Source organism: Macadamia integrifolia, unplaced genomic scaffold (assembly GCF_013358625.1).
Source record: "Macadamia integrifolia cultivar HAES 741 unplaced genomic scaffold, SCU_Mint_v3 scaffold1527, whole genome shotgun sequence".
Lineage (NCBI taxonomy): Eukaryota > Viridiplantae > Streptophyta > Magnoliopsida > Proteales > Proteaceae > Macadamia > Macadamia integrifolia.
Genome location: NW_024868246.1, coordinates 63,856 through 78,682, shown reverse-complemented (window position 1 = coordinate 78,682; position 14,827 = coordinate 63,856). Strand labels below are relative to the sequence as shown.

The window sequence follows — 14,827 nt, the reverse complement described above, 5'->3', positions numbered from 1 at the left end:
TTCCAGCCCTCGGTTTGAGCCCAGATTTTGATCGATTGTTTATCCATATACTACTAAGGATCGACCTTAGTTTGGACTGTTTCTGAGGAGCCTGTAGAGAGATATTCAAAATCTCCCTATTTTTGTCTTCTAGCGGCTTTAGCTTCTATTTTCTGGATTCGACATCTCTGCTATTATGACTGCTGATTTCTGGACTCCTGATCATACTTGAGAAGAACTTGAAGTGGTTAATACACTTAATCAGTCCCTGGTTTAGTTCTAAGGGCTGCTGCTCTCTTTGTTTATTCTTTGTGCTAATATTCCTTAAGATCGATAGTGCTACTAGACTGTTATGTGAAGTCTGATTTCTCATATATCTGTGGAGCTGGTTTGGTTGTTCTTTGGTTACAAGTTCCTGTTGTTGGGTCTAGTTTGATTGTTCAGATCTAGTCCTACATTAGATCTGCTGAGCGAGGCAAGCTTCACCATGATGTTATCATTCGTACCACTGGAGTTCCATGAATTCGAGCAGAAAGCTATGGACTCTGGGTGGGACATCCAAGAGTGCTGATAATGGAGCAATTTTTTGCAGGCAGGAAGTTCTAGGTGGGTGGTTAATAGGATGGGATTGTGATCAGAACCAAGAGAAGCTTTTTTTTGAGAGAATCACTGCAGGGCACCTGGCTAACCACAATTGATTGGCGTAGGCTCTATCTAGGTTTTCCTTGATCAGATTTGGTGGCTTTTGTTTGTTGGACCAGGTGAAAGGGTTGCCTTTGAGGGTGATATTCTGGGGGTTGTGTTTGGATAAGGTTTCCACCAATCACAGGGAAGATGTGGAGTGTTTGAAAGGTCTGCCTTCAAATTTTTGGTTTTGTGAGGTGACTTCGTTAGGGTGGGGGTTGAGATGGATTGCAGATATTGATCAAGCTCTTCCCAGAAATCCCATCTCAAAGACCATTTGGGTGGATCATAAATGCAGATAAGTGTCCAGTTAAAGGGGAGTTCCATAGATGGTGCCATTTCAATGGCAATAAAGTTTTGATTGGTATGAAGAATGGAATACTTCACATGGACTCTAAAGAGCATCCATAGCCCACCACTGTTCCCATTTGAACCCGAGCTGTTTACAAAGGCACCAGTACAGTACGAAGATAGTCCTTTGACAGGCTTAAGTGCCGTATGATTTGAAACCTTTGTTTCACAGAGGAATATACAATCGGCCTTGGTGGCATTTTTATGATTGTAGAGGCAACCCCTGGTGGTTTTGCTATGCAAACCTCTAACATTCCAACATAGAATTTTCATTTTGTCACTGCTACAGTTAAGTGAGAATCGGGAAGATTCAAAACAGGCTATTTTTGAAACACCACAGGCAGACAATATATAGACTCGATCGACCCAATATATGCACAGAGATAGTAAGAATGGAAATGACTAAATATACAAGTTCACCAGAATCAGATAGTAAAAATAGCTCAGTTGAGATAGCCAGGTGACAGATCAGCACATGCATGGAATGAAATTATGCTAAAAGGCGTACCTTTGGATAAACTGTCGTCGAAGGTAGGGAGAATTTAATTCATACCACAAAAGCAGAATACTTAAAAGAACACAGAAAAAGCAGGATAAAAATATAGAATAAGGATGGAAGATGGTTATGATAATTACCCGGTCCTTTGTGGTGTGGCCTGTCTCCCTCTCTTGATGTTCTTCCCCTGTCCGTGTCTGATCATCATTTGTAGCTTTTTGTTCATTCACGGTCTGGGTACCAGTTTGAACAGTTGGTACAGCCCTCCCTTTCAGCCAATCAGAGAGTTGGTTGATGAAGGTGGTTGGGTTATCAGACTGTGATATTGCCTCCTCAACCAGGACACAAACATTCTCAACAAGTGGTGGCTCCACTAAATCTAGTCGAGGCCTTTTGTATGGCCTGACCCGCAAGGGTCCCTCGCCAAATGGGTTGTAGACGTTGAGTGGTGTTGGGTTTTGTGGGGTTGGTGGGTTAAAAACATGGTTGATTGTGACCGTTTTGGCTTTGTTGAATTGGCACATAGGGTTGCTCTTGGTAGGGGTGGGGTTGAGGTTTATGAGATCCTCATCCAATGTGGGTGCAGGAGGAGTGGTGGTTCGAATGGCTTCAGTTGGAATGTGGGGCAGGTTCATGTTTTGACCCCCAGAAGTAGCAATAGGGGGAACACCAGTAGCCTTAGAGATGGGAAGAATGTTGTCACTGGAAGTTGACATAAGATGGTAGTTGCACATATTCATGGTGGGACCTGTTGGGATGCCATACTTTGGTTCCATGGACAGCAGTTGCTGCAAAAACACTTGCTCATCGAAAGTGAGGTTTGGAATTAGTGTGTTTTGGATTTGACCATCAGGGTTTGGACACGGTGGAAGGTTGGGTACATCTATTTGCATAGAGGCACAAAGGGAAGTAGGGAGTGATCCATAATCTGCATTCAATAGTACCGATTGAGTTTGTGACATCATGCCACCAATGGATACTACTGAGACAGGGATCAAGGGAATGCTTTGGCAGATTTGTGGGTCAGTGTTGATGAGAATGGGATGTGTGGTGGCATCCTTGAAAGGGAGTATTATGGGGTATTCTCTGAGTTGGAGAAGGTCCGGGCATAACTCAACCGGATGGGTGATGTGTCCACAGAGAGAATAAAGAGTAGTAAGTTCGAACTTGAAGAAGGTATTGATTGATTCTCCATCCAGCAGATGTAGTTTGGAGGTTAAACAAACCTCTCTGGATTTTTCACTGCCACTTTCACTCTAGCAGCACCGAGCGGGATTCCATTCTCTATTAGTTCAAAGATATTTATACTGGTATCAAGCACTCGACCCATACATGAGACCACCGATCTAACAGTGTGAGAAGAAAGAGCTTCTGCCGGGCTATTAAAGACTTGGATCCAAACATGGACAATGTCAAGTTCTCTGTTGGACGCATCAGCGTCGAGGGGATATACTCCCAGTTGAAGAAGGAGGTCACCACACCACCAAGGTGAGTATGCCAGAACTGCCTTCTTGGCATTCACCGAACAGAAGTCCACGTAGAAGGTTCCTCTATCCGTCCAGCATATAAAGATTGCGCCTCTAGGATCCCAAAGTGACACGAGTCTGTCACGCAAGTCGTCCGATGAAGGGAAAGGTTAATTTACAATCAGTCCAACGACAGAAGTTGCAGAAAGGTTGCAAGGGTGGGTTGTGAGGTCTTTGCTTGAGATCACTGGTGGAGCACCCCAACACGACTTCATGGTTGGGTCTTGGTGGATTTTCCTTCTAGGTGTTGCAGGCTGCTGTGGATGGGAAGGTTTCAGGTGAGAGCTGTGGTGGAGCCGAACCTCTTGTGGGGATGGTTTTGTGAAGCCTGGTCGGAGAATGGGTTTAGCTTTAGGGGTGGTGTTTCTGTGGGCTTTGTTTGATGTACTGTTGGGTGTCATTATGGGTGATGGGGGCTTCATTACAAAGTTGACAAATGGTGCTATAGTTAATGGAGTTGGCAAGGTTACTAATGTGAGGGTTTTAATGTGAGAGGTGATGGGATGTGTTGCAGGGTGATGAGTGTAAGCTGTAACTGAGTTTGTGGGGGTTGTTGAGAGGTAGTGGTAATGGTATGTATGTTACGGTGGTTTAGGTTTTGGCGTAGAGTGGTTTGGCTGGCATGTTGTGGTTTTTCATCCACAGATGGTATAGGAGGGGAAAGGAAATGGGAAGATTGGCCAATGATCATCGGGATGTACCTATGTTCCAAGAGAGGTTAGAACCAGGAAGAAGGGGAGTGAGGGGGATGAGACTCTTAAAAGGAGAAGATATTTTGGAGGATAAGTGGCAGGAAGCTGTTCAGACCAAGTGTGGAAGAGGTGGCTGGTAAGGGGAAGGAAGGTTCCTTGGTGAGATAAAGCATGGCTTTTTTCTGTTCTTCTGTTTGACTCAGAAACTGGTTGTGAGACTCAACTACTCCATTGGTGAGATTCCAATACTGCTGGTGGGATTCTAGCAAGGCCAGGTGAGAGATCTGGTCATATCTTCTTCTAACCCTCTTCTTCATTAGGTACTCTCTGCAAAAGTTATTGCAGAAATTGATTCGTAGTTGGGAAGTCCTATCTTAAGTAAGATTCTTCAAAACTCGAGATCAGACCCTTGGATCAAATTCCACCTTCAATATTCTGAGCCTATATCTTAATATACTGATCCATTGAAATTTGATTCAAAACTGAAATCCAGATCACTGTTATATCTATTATTCTTTAATTCCGGTCCTTATTTATTCACCGCAATTCTGGTTTTCAACTGAGTTTCTGAACCTAACCCGTTAGGCTTTTAGAAATCCATCGCCAAAGCTTGTCAACCCTTTTTATTCCTTGTATTTCTTTCTATATCCCATAAGCCAGGCACTTCAATAATGAGATCGATATCTTAAAATCAGAAACAAAAGCATCCTAAATTTTGAAGATAAATTATTGAATAAAATTTATCTGGTTTGTCTTCTTCTAATTCAGATTGATGTCATTTAAAAACGATTTACGTTTCATGTTATACTCCTTTAATTATATGAAAATTTGAGAGCTCGGGAACATACTATATAAAGGTTTGAACAGATGTGTGCATCTGGTAACATGAAAACTCAATTACATTCAGTGGCAGTTTGTAGGAAGGGAGATAATTATGGAACTAGGAGGCTGAAGCTGACAACAGGGAAACAAAAATAGAAGTAAGAAGGTGGATGGTAGGACTTCCTATTTGATGGAGGGTTTTTAAATTGATTTGGTTAGGATTTTTTCTGCTGTATGATGAAATCTAAACTGAAGAGGACTCTCATTAAATTTGATCTTGTCAGGCATAAGACTTGCTGTCATGCAACTACTAGTAGCTTGGGGTCCAGTCATCCCCTGGCTAGCATCTTAAGAGACAATCCAAATCTGACCACCCCCTAATGAAGTGGAAAACCTCCAACCCAGCCCTGGGAATGGCAGTTCACTCAACTTTTCCCATTTTACTCCAGATTTTTGGCTACATCTGTTATCATAAATTGTCGGTTCTGGTTCCACTCTTAATCCTTAGATTGCCTAGTAAATGGTTAAGACTCAATATTAAGATGGTAGAGACAAAACGACAAGGAGAATTCTAATGGTAGTTTAAGCAGACAGAACATCGGATCATGTGAGCAGAGTATCAATTCAGACTGGCTTGACTCTCAGCAGTGGACAGCAAACTGAACCCTGTAGAAAATAACTGCATAGGCATAATTGTCATATGTGGAGGGAGACCGATTCCGGTGAATGTAATCTTCAATTTTCTGCTGAATACTCTTTTGTGCCATTGGGAGGAGGATGTAATTCAGACTAAAGGGTCCAAACTGAGGATTAAGGGGGTGACTGTAATACCCAGCAAGTGGTAATTTCTATTGCCTGGAGGAAGCGTTAAGATCATTTGTACTGTCTTCTCCCACCCCCACCCCACCAACCCCCTTTTAATAGAATTACTAACAGACTAAATGAAAAGTAGTCAGTGGTAATGGACCTCACGAAAGAAAATTGATTGGGTATGTTGGTGTATGATGTCTTGTATTCCGTCACAGTTTAATCCAGGGAGTACTGGTGCAGCACCTAGACAGGCAGGACGACGGTCCCCTGCTCGAATTTTTTATTTGAGGGCAATTGTAGTTTAATCCTGATTAGGGTTTTTTCGCTATATATTTGTAGCGAGGGTTTCTTTCTCTGTAATGCAAGCAATATAGAGAGGTGTGAGGAAGAGCGTTGTAATCTTATTCTCCATTGATAGTGAAGCAGGATCTCATCTCACCGGGGACGTAGGCAATCTTGCCGAACCTCATAAAATCTGTGTGCATTGTTTGTTTTGCTTTTCCATTATCTTCTGCATCGTTTTAGGGTTGTGTTTCTACAAATTGGTATCAGAGCTCTAGGTTTCCGTTTTCTAGGGTTTACTATCACGATGGCAGGGAAGGGATCGAATGTCAAGTATGATATTGAGAGGTTTAATGGGAAAAACAATTTCACCCTCTGACGTCAAAGGATGAAGGATCTTCTGAGACAACAGGGTTTGGCGAAAACGTTATTGGGGAAGTCGAAGAAACCTGCAAAAATTACTGACGAAGATTGTGAAGAGATGGAGGAAAAGGCAGTAAGTGCTATTCGATTAAATCTTTCTGATGATGTCCTACAATATGTTGTGGGTATCGAATCTGCACCGCAGTTATGGGCGAAACTTGAAAGCATCTACATGACGAAGTCCTTAACGAACAAGTTGTTCGTGAAGAAGCAATTGTATTCTCTACAGATGGAGGAAGGTACGGATTTATTAGAGCATCTTAATATATTCTATCAGATCGTAAGTAAACTTGCAAACCTGGAGGTTAAGATCGAGGATGAAGACAAGGCGTTACTATTGCTGTCGTCGCTCCCAGAATTATATGATCACCTAGTAACGACTCTCTTGTACGGGAAGGAGACCCTTGAGATGGATAAAGTCGTAGCTGCCCTCATGTCCAATGATACAAGGAAGAAGGCCAGTAGTACGAAATCTCAAGGAGAAGGTTTTTTCGGAGGTGACAAGGAGTAGGAGAGAGGGAGATCAAATCAGAAGGGATTTGGGAAGAGTTGATCGAAATCAAAAGGGGCAAAGACAAAGGTCTCTTGTTACTATTGCAAGAAGGAAAGTCATCTGAAGAGAGAGTGCTTGAAGAGGAAGGCAGACTTAAAGAAGAAAGGTGTAGATAAGACATCTGAGGAAGCTAGCGTGGCTGACAGTTCAGATGGAGATGATGGAGATGTACTCTCTATATCATCAGGTAAGAATCAACCTTCTGATTCTTAGATTTTAGATTCTGGATGTTCATATCACATGTGTCCACATAAGGATTGGTTTGATACATATCAACCATATAATGGTGGGTCTGTCCTAATGGGGAATGATGCCGTATGCAAGACCATTGGGATAGGCACTATCAAAATCAAGATGTTTGATGGGATAGTAAGAACCTTAGCAGATGTGAGACATGTGCCAGAATTAAGGAAAAACTTAATATCTTTGGGGGCACTTGACTCAAATGTCTGCAAGTACATAGCAGAAGGTGGAGTTCTCAAAGTTATTAAGGGTGTAATGGTTATCATGAAGGGACAGCTAGCAGGAAACCTATACAGACTCATAGGGAGCACAGTTATAGGTGGAGCATCTGTGACTACAGATGCAGTATTTGATACAGATGATACTTATCTGTGACATATGCGGTTAGGGCATATGGGAGAAAGAGGATTGATGGAGCTTCATAAAAGGAAAATGTTGAAGGGAGTAAAAACTTGTAAATTAAACTTCTGTAAGTATTGTGTGTTCGGAAAACAGTGCAAGGTTAGTTTCAAAACTGCAAAACATAAGAGTAAATGGGTGCTTGATTATATACACAGTGATGTATGGGGTCCTTCAACAACAAAATCTAAAGGTGGGGCAGAATACTTCGTGACCTTTGTTGATGATTACTCAAGGAAAGTCTGGATCTACTTCATGAAGCATAAAAGTGAGGTGTTAACTAAATTTAAGGAATGGAAGGCTGAGGTGGAAAGGAAGACAGGAAAGAAAATTAAATACTTGAGAACAGATAATGGAGGAGAGTACACATACAAGCCATTTCTAGAATTGTGCAAAGTTGAAGGGATTACACGTCACTTCACGGTTCCAAAGACACCACAGCAAAATGGTGTAGCTGAAAGGATGAATAGAACACTTCTAGAAAGGGCTCGGAGTATGAGGCTGAATGTAGGGTTGAGCAAGAGATTTTGGGCAGAAGCAGTGAACATGGCATGTTTCCTCATCAATAGGTCTCCATCAAAGGTGATTGATTGTAAAATTCCTGAAGAGGTATGGACAAGAAAACCAGTAGATTATTCTATTCTAAAAATATTTGGTTGTCCAGCCTATGCGCATGTTGAGAGTGAGCAGCGTTCCAAGTTAGACTTAAAGTCTAAGCAATGTATCTTTCTTGGTTTTAAGAAAGGTGTAAAGGGATTCAAGTTGTGGGATCCAAGTTCACAGAAAGTTGTGCTTAGCAGAGACGTGTTTGATGAGTCTCATATAGTGAAGTCAAATTACAATTTACTAGCAGTTGATGAAAATAAAGAAGGTTCTACTGTGCAGGTGGAGTTAGGTGAGTTAGAAACAACAAGAGAAAATGAGTCATCAAGTGACTTACCAGGACAACAGGAAGCAGTAGAAGTTCCCTATACTGTGGCAAAGGGTAAAGGGAAGCGTCCTCACAAAGCACCTACGAGATACGGGTTTGAGGACATGGTTGCCTATGCCCTCACTGTAGGTACAGGTGATCCATCTTCATACCATGATGCTTTGAGTGATGCACAACATGATAAATGGATGATAGCTATGATGGAGGAAATGGAATCTCTATAGAAGAACAAGACTTGGGAGATTGTGGAAAAACCTAAGGGAAGAAAAATCATTGGGTGTAAATGGGTCTTTCGTAAAAAAGAGGCAGCATCTGAGAAGGAGCGTGAAAGGTATAAGGCCAGACTAGTAGCCAAGGGCTATGAACAGAAGGAGGGGATAGACTATAATGACATATTTTCTCCGGTGGTGAAACACACTTCGATCAGGGTACTACTTGCTTTGGTGGCCATATATGATTTAGAGCTTGAACAACTTGATGTGAAAACTGCATTTCTTCATGGTGACTTGGAGGAACAGATTTACATGGAGCAACCTAAAGGTTTCAAGGTACAGGGAAAGGAAGACCATGTTTGTCTACTTAAGAGGTCGCTTTATGGCCTTAAGCAATCTCCTAGGCAGTGGTACAAGCGCTTTGATTCCCACATGATGAAGATTGGCTACACAAGAAGTGAGTATGATAGTTGTGTTTATTATAAAGTGTCAAGTGATAATTCCATTATTTTGTTGATGCTTTATATTGATGACATGCTCATTGCTGCAAAGAACAAACATGAGATAGTCTCTTTGAAGTCTTTGTTGAGTGCTGAATTTGAGATGAAGGATCTTGGTGCCGCTAAGAAGATCCTTGGCATGGAAATCCTTAGAGATAGAAATGCAGGTAAACTTTGGGTAACTCAGAAGAGGTATATTGAAAAGGTGCTAAAGTGTTTCAATATGGAAAAGGCTAAGCCGGTTAGCACTCCGTTAGCTGGCCACTTCAAGTTATCTGAAAGGGAATGCCCTACAACACATGAGGAGGTGGAGCAGATGTCTCAAGTCCCTTATGCTAGCGCAGTTGGGAGTCTCATGTATGCTATGGTTTGTAGCAGGCCGGATTTGTCTCATGCAGTCAGTGTTGTTAGCAGATACATGAGTAATCCAGGGAAGGAGCATTGGAATGCAATTAAGTGGATCTTCAGATATTTGAGCAATACTAAAGATATAGGTGTTATGTTCAGTGGCAAGGGAAGTTCTACAGAATTGGCAGGTTATGTTGATTCTGACTATGCTGGTGATTTAGACAAGAGGAGGTCTACTACAGGGTATGTGTTTACATTGACTGGTGGACCTATATCATGGAGGGCGATGCTTCAGTCTACAATTGCATTGTCCACTACAGAGGCAGAGTACATGGCAGCAGTTGAGGCTGCCAAGGAAGGAGTCTGGTTGGCTAGACTGGTTCGTGAGTTGGGGTTGGAGCAAGGAGGTACAGTGTTACATTGTGACAGTCAGAGTGCCATACATCTTGCAAAGAATCAGGTGTTTCATGTAAGGACAAAGCATATTGATGTGAGATTTCACAAGATCAGGGAGCTTGTGTCAGAAGGCAGTATTCATCTGAGAAAAATTCATACAGATCTCTCAATCCTGCAGATATGTTTACAAAGCCAGTTACTACAGAGAAGTTCAAGTCTTGTTTGGACTTGATTAATATTACTCATTGTTGAAGATGAGGGACGCACCAAATAGGTGCGGGTTTGTACCTCTAATGAGGTACAGTGATGAAGACGTCCACAAGTTATCTTTACAGGAGGCTCGACAGAATTCAAGCCAAGGTGGAGATTGTTGGTGTATGATGTCTTGTATTCCGTCACAGTTTAATCCAGGGAGTACTGGTGCAGCACCTAGACAGGTAGGACGGCGGTCCCGCTAGCCGGTTAGCAGGCCGTCGGGGTTGCAGGGGGGCAGGAGGCCCCCCTGCATAGCAGGGGGTGTAGCCCCTTGCTCGAATTTTTTATTTGAGGGCAATTGTAGTTTAATCCGGATTAGGGTTTTTTCGCTATATATTTGTAGCGAGGGTTTCTTTCTCTGTAATGCAAGCAATACGGAGAGGTGTGAGGAAGAGCGTTGTAACCCTATTCTCCATTGATAGTGAAGCAGGATCTCATCTCACCGGGGAGGTAGGCAACCTTGCCGAATCTCGTAAAATCTGTGTGCATTGTTTGTTTTGCTTTTCCATTATCTTCTGCATCGTTTTAAGGTTGCGTTTCTACAGGGTAGACACTTGGGTTGAATAATTTTATAAGACCTTTGAAGGATTTATCAAGGTGACAGCATATGAAACTGCATCTGTTATGCCACACTAAAATAGAGACTAATATGAGAAACTCTTCATATCAGTGCGTGGATCATTACCCGGTGGGGACAAAATCCTGTACTTACTAAAATAAAATCAATAATTTTCTTCTCAAACTCAAACAAGGTCTCAAGTTGGGGTGGGGGAGAGAGAGAGAGAGAGAGAGAGAGAGAGATCTGTGTATGAATAATATGAAATAGGTATGTGTATGAATAATGAGAAATATATCACTTAAGAACATGTCGAAGTTATTAGGTTTTCATTCCTAAAGCTTTGGAGGTCTTGTTTCAAAATAGTTTTCATCTACTTCTAATATATATCACTTAATATCTACGGATGGACTTGCAACAACCTTAAGCTCCAATTGTCTCTTTTCTCCTCCCCGACCCCCCTGGTTTCTGTTTTCCTGGTATTTTAACTCGACACGTTATAGTTATAGTGGTGTCTAGGCGACCCAAAGCATTGGAGGGGGCCTAGAGGCAAGGCGACCAAAATGTGTAAGGTGCCTGACAGCCAAGGGCAACGACTTGACAACTATGTTACACATTAATCCCCAATCCAGCCTCATTTCTTTAAGGCCTTTCAGAAACTCAGGCCAGTAAGGAGACTAATTGAATTATAGGAAGAGCAAATAATGTGACGAAATTACCTTTTTCTCAAATCATGATAGCTGAGTTTTGAGTTTACTTAGTGATCACAAGTAATTTCCAAGGTTTAAGATCTCGATCTCGCCCCTAATCTCACTAAGCCAAAAAAGAGAGCTTTGTGAGATCTCGCCGAGATATTGTATTTTTTTCCCGGTCGACTCGGTGGCCATATGATCTTTGTAGCACTTGAAACTTTTCATTTACCCTATTTTAGGCCTTTTAAACATAATGGAAATGTCGGGTTTTTAAAAAAAATAATCAAACCTAAAATGATACTTTGACTTTGTACCCTATGTAAGACCCTAGGCTAGCATGCTCAATTCCACAATCTACATTCCACACATGACACAACATCTAATACTTTTAGAAGTTAGAACACATATAATCAATTTAAAAAGCGTACATAATCATAAGAATTTAAAAAACATCATAGAAAATTACTTGATTGTTTAACATTTAACATTGACGATTGATGAGTCACATTCACATACATTGAAATGACATAAGATAAGCCACATATGACATAACTACATAGGTATAGTACATATTATGTAACACACACATGAAGATATATTACATGTAGTCGTAGTTGTCACGGCGTCAAATTGATCCAAGGCGGTCGAGGGGTGGCTAATCGATTTGGTGATGAATCGCCCATTATGACGTTGCCATGGCGGTCAAATCGCCCATGTGTCATTTTTTATTTTCTCTATTTTCTAAAGTTATTTAGTTTGCTACTTTTTTATTTCCCCTATTCTCTGAAGTTATTTAGCATGCTACAAGCCCACAATATATACCCTATAACATATAAAACCAATATTAAACAACATCAAATCATCAAAAATCAACATAGCCCTATCAAAATCACCCTGCATTTTACAAAAAATTGGCTGCGTAGTGAATTAGGAGTGACCTGGCTTCCATGGCTGTGTCATGGCGACGCCTATAAGCCAATGGCGACCGCCATTTGTGAGTCACGTAAATCGTAGCACTGCCATGAACTTCTTTTTCTGCCAGGACGTCAAATCGCCTCCTTGGCGATGCCTAGGTGACGCCATAACAACTATGCATGTAGTGTAGGAATGAAGTTTGGCGAGCAAAAGCACCAAAATTCCATCAACAATGTCTTTTTTTCTTTAAAGAGTAGCGAGAGAAGCGTGTTCTGGGCTGTTTGGGGTTGAGATCTTGAGATCTCGGTCGAGATATGGTTGATTTTGTGTATCACTTGTTATTTGTCTCAAAAAATCTAAAAAGAGAGATGGGGCCGAGATCTCGCCGAGATCTTAGACCATGGTAATTTCACAGTTTCTGATATAGAAACCAAAATTTTGCATAATGCAAATGCAGTTCCAAGCTTCCTACTTAACTATCAAAAGTTAGTAGAGAATGAACAAGGTGAACAAGGAGAAAATATTTGTACATTGTGTTCAAAGTATTTCAAATTAGGAAATGTGATATTACGAAAAAAGCTAATATGCTTTTGTGCAATCATATAAAACACTGCCTTGATTGAAAATAATGCAAAAATACAATTTAGGAAAGGTTATGGATGGCAAAGATTATGGCTTTTGAAAAGTATGGCATATGAAATCTCTCTAGATGTCTTTATATGTTAAACATCTGCATTTTTGACTGGAATATATAGTTAAAAAAAAAAAAAACTATTCCTTTAACCAATCTTACAACACAATCTTTCATCGTTAGAACTGAATATTCATGATGGATCCCCATTGTTTTGATGCATGCTGAATTGCTAACCATAGCTGAAATTGCTTTTCTGGTGGTTGTTTCAGCTCTCATGGATTGGGAACGGCAGCATTATCAGCAAAGGAGCCTGAAGCCCTCCCTTTTTGTGCAATCGCTTATGCTCTAACTGGCATAACTGGCTCATTACTTTGTTCAGTTCCAGCAGTCAGGCACAGCCTGCTTCTGATAGCTGGATAAAATTATTTACTAGTTTCACACATTTGTATTTGGGGCATCAATATGAATAACCTTTCCCTCAAACAGTATTTCAGATTTATGGGAATGGTTTCTATACTGTTCATCATACAGCTCACCACTAGCTTCCTGTACAGCATCTGTATCTTAGGTTTTGGTTATTGTAAAAGGAAAACCTTTACGCGAAAACTTGCAGATCCATTTTCCTGCTATGTTTCAAGGTTGCAGTTAAATAATATGGAAATATCAGAAAGAAAGTGACAGAAAGTGAGTCTAACTCAACTTCTGGAAATGTCAAAGACTTCTTAATTATATGTGGTGGAACTCAACTAATTTCACCAAGTAATAATAATATTTATCTCAACTTAAATTCAGCAGTTACTGCAAAAAATATGCATGCATCTTTGGGATACCTGATCTCATCCACATTTTGAATCAATGGTTTTCATTTTATTAGAAAAGCAATTGGGGGTCTAGAAATGGGCGAGCCCGTGGCACAACAGTTAAGTTGAACTAATGCAACATGTTGACCGCAGGTTCGAGACTTGTAAAGTCTCTTTTGCATAGCAGGGGTAAGGTTGCATACATTTGCCCCTCTCTGACCTGCAGTAGCGGGAGCCTTGTGCACTGTGTTGGCGGGAATTCAATCGCATAGCGGAAGAGATTGGATTTGGATCTCTTGCATTTGAAATCATCGTACAAAAATTATTTACTTGGGAACGAAACAGTTTACCTTAAAACTACAATCGAAGTTCTTCCCCCAGATAATAGTTCTTCCACACTTGAGCAATCATAGGGATCGAATCCTTTCAACACTTTGAAACTATATTCCTCGTTCAGTTGAAGAAGAGCAATCTATCATTAAAAGTCTAGAGTTTCATAAACCCTAGTTTCTCCTCCACACACACTCAAAGGAGAGAAGAGATGGAAAGAAAAAAACGAAGGAGAAGAGAGAGGAGGTTCCAAAAAGCTATGGCTCTCTCCCCCTTGTCCATTTTATAATAAAACCCCTTTAGGATTTCCTTTTTTAGTCTAATCTTTGTTTCCTAAATAAAGAAGGCCAAATTTTGGTGGTAGAAAACAGTTTCCAAAATAGAACAACTACTTTGCTTCTAAAGTGGGAAAATTTAGAATCTAAAAAGAATTGTTATCTTTCTTATTATAGGTGACAATATAATCGAATTATACTTTGTTCACTAGCATAAATCATGCAGTGTTAACTCTTTAATTTGCACATAAGACCTTTTTATTTTTCCAATATCCCATAATGAGCTATATGACATGTAATTTTAATTAGGGGTGTAAGTTTGGCCCTAACGGTCTGAACCCGCCTTAATCTCGAATAGGGACTGACCTGAATATTTTGTCCTTAAGGGCCAGCCCGACCCTGAAATGTTTTACCTTGAATTAGGGTCAAGGCGGGTAAGGGTTGATGCCTTTGGCCTGCCCAACCTGCCCTGAACCCTGCCCTGTTTTTTTACCTTGACTTTTGGCCCGCCCCGGCCCTTGTTTTTGGCCCTGATGTTGATCCTAATGTTAACCTGATTTTAGATATTGTTTGACATTGACACCTAAAAAAAACCCTAATATATCCTATCACTGATCTCTCTCACTTTCCTTTTGTTGCAAAAGTTATGTGTTTAATGATCGCTTCACTGATCGCTCTCGGACGTTAGGGTTTCATTATTCCACCGCATGAGTGCACATTGTG

General features: G+C 40.9%; 1 protein-coding gene across 1 annotated transcript in view; it reads left to right on the top strand.

Moving 5' to 3' along the window:
• The window catches only part of LOC122064118 (plastidal glycolate/glycerate translocator 1, chloroplastic-like), a 39,816-nt gene extending 26,488 nt beyond the window's left edge, over positions 1 to 13,328 (top strand). Inside the window, exon 8 of the mRNA XM_042627833.1 lies at positions 12,969 to 13,328. Within this exon, the coding sequence (XP_042483767.1) occupies positions 12,969 to 13,119 (151 nt within the window). The 3' untranslated portion in view covers positions 13,120 to 13,328. The remainder of the gene's footprint in view (positions 1 to 12,968) is intronic.
• Positions 13,329 to 14,827: the final 1,499 nt, after the last annotated feature.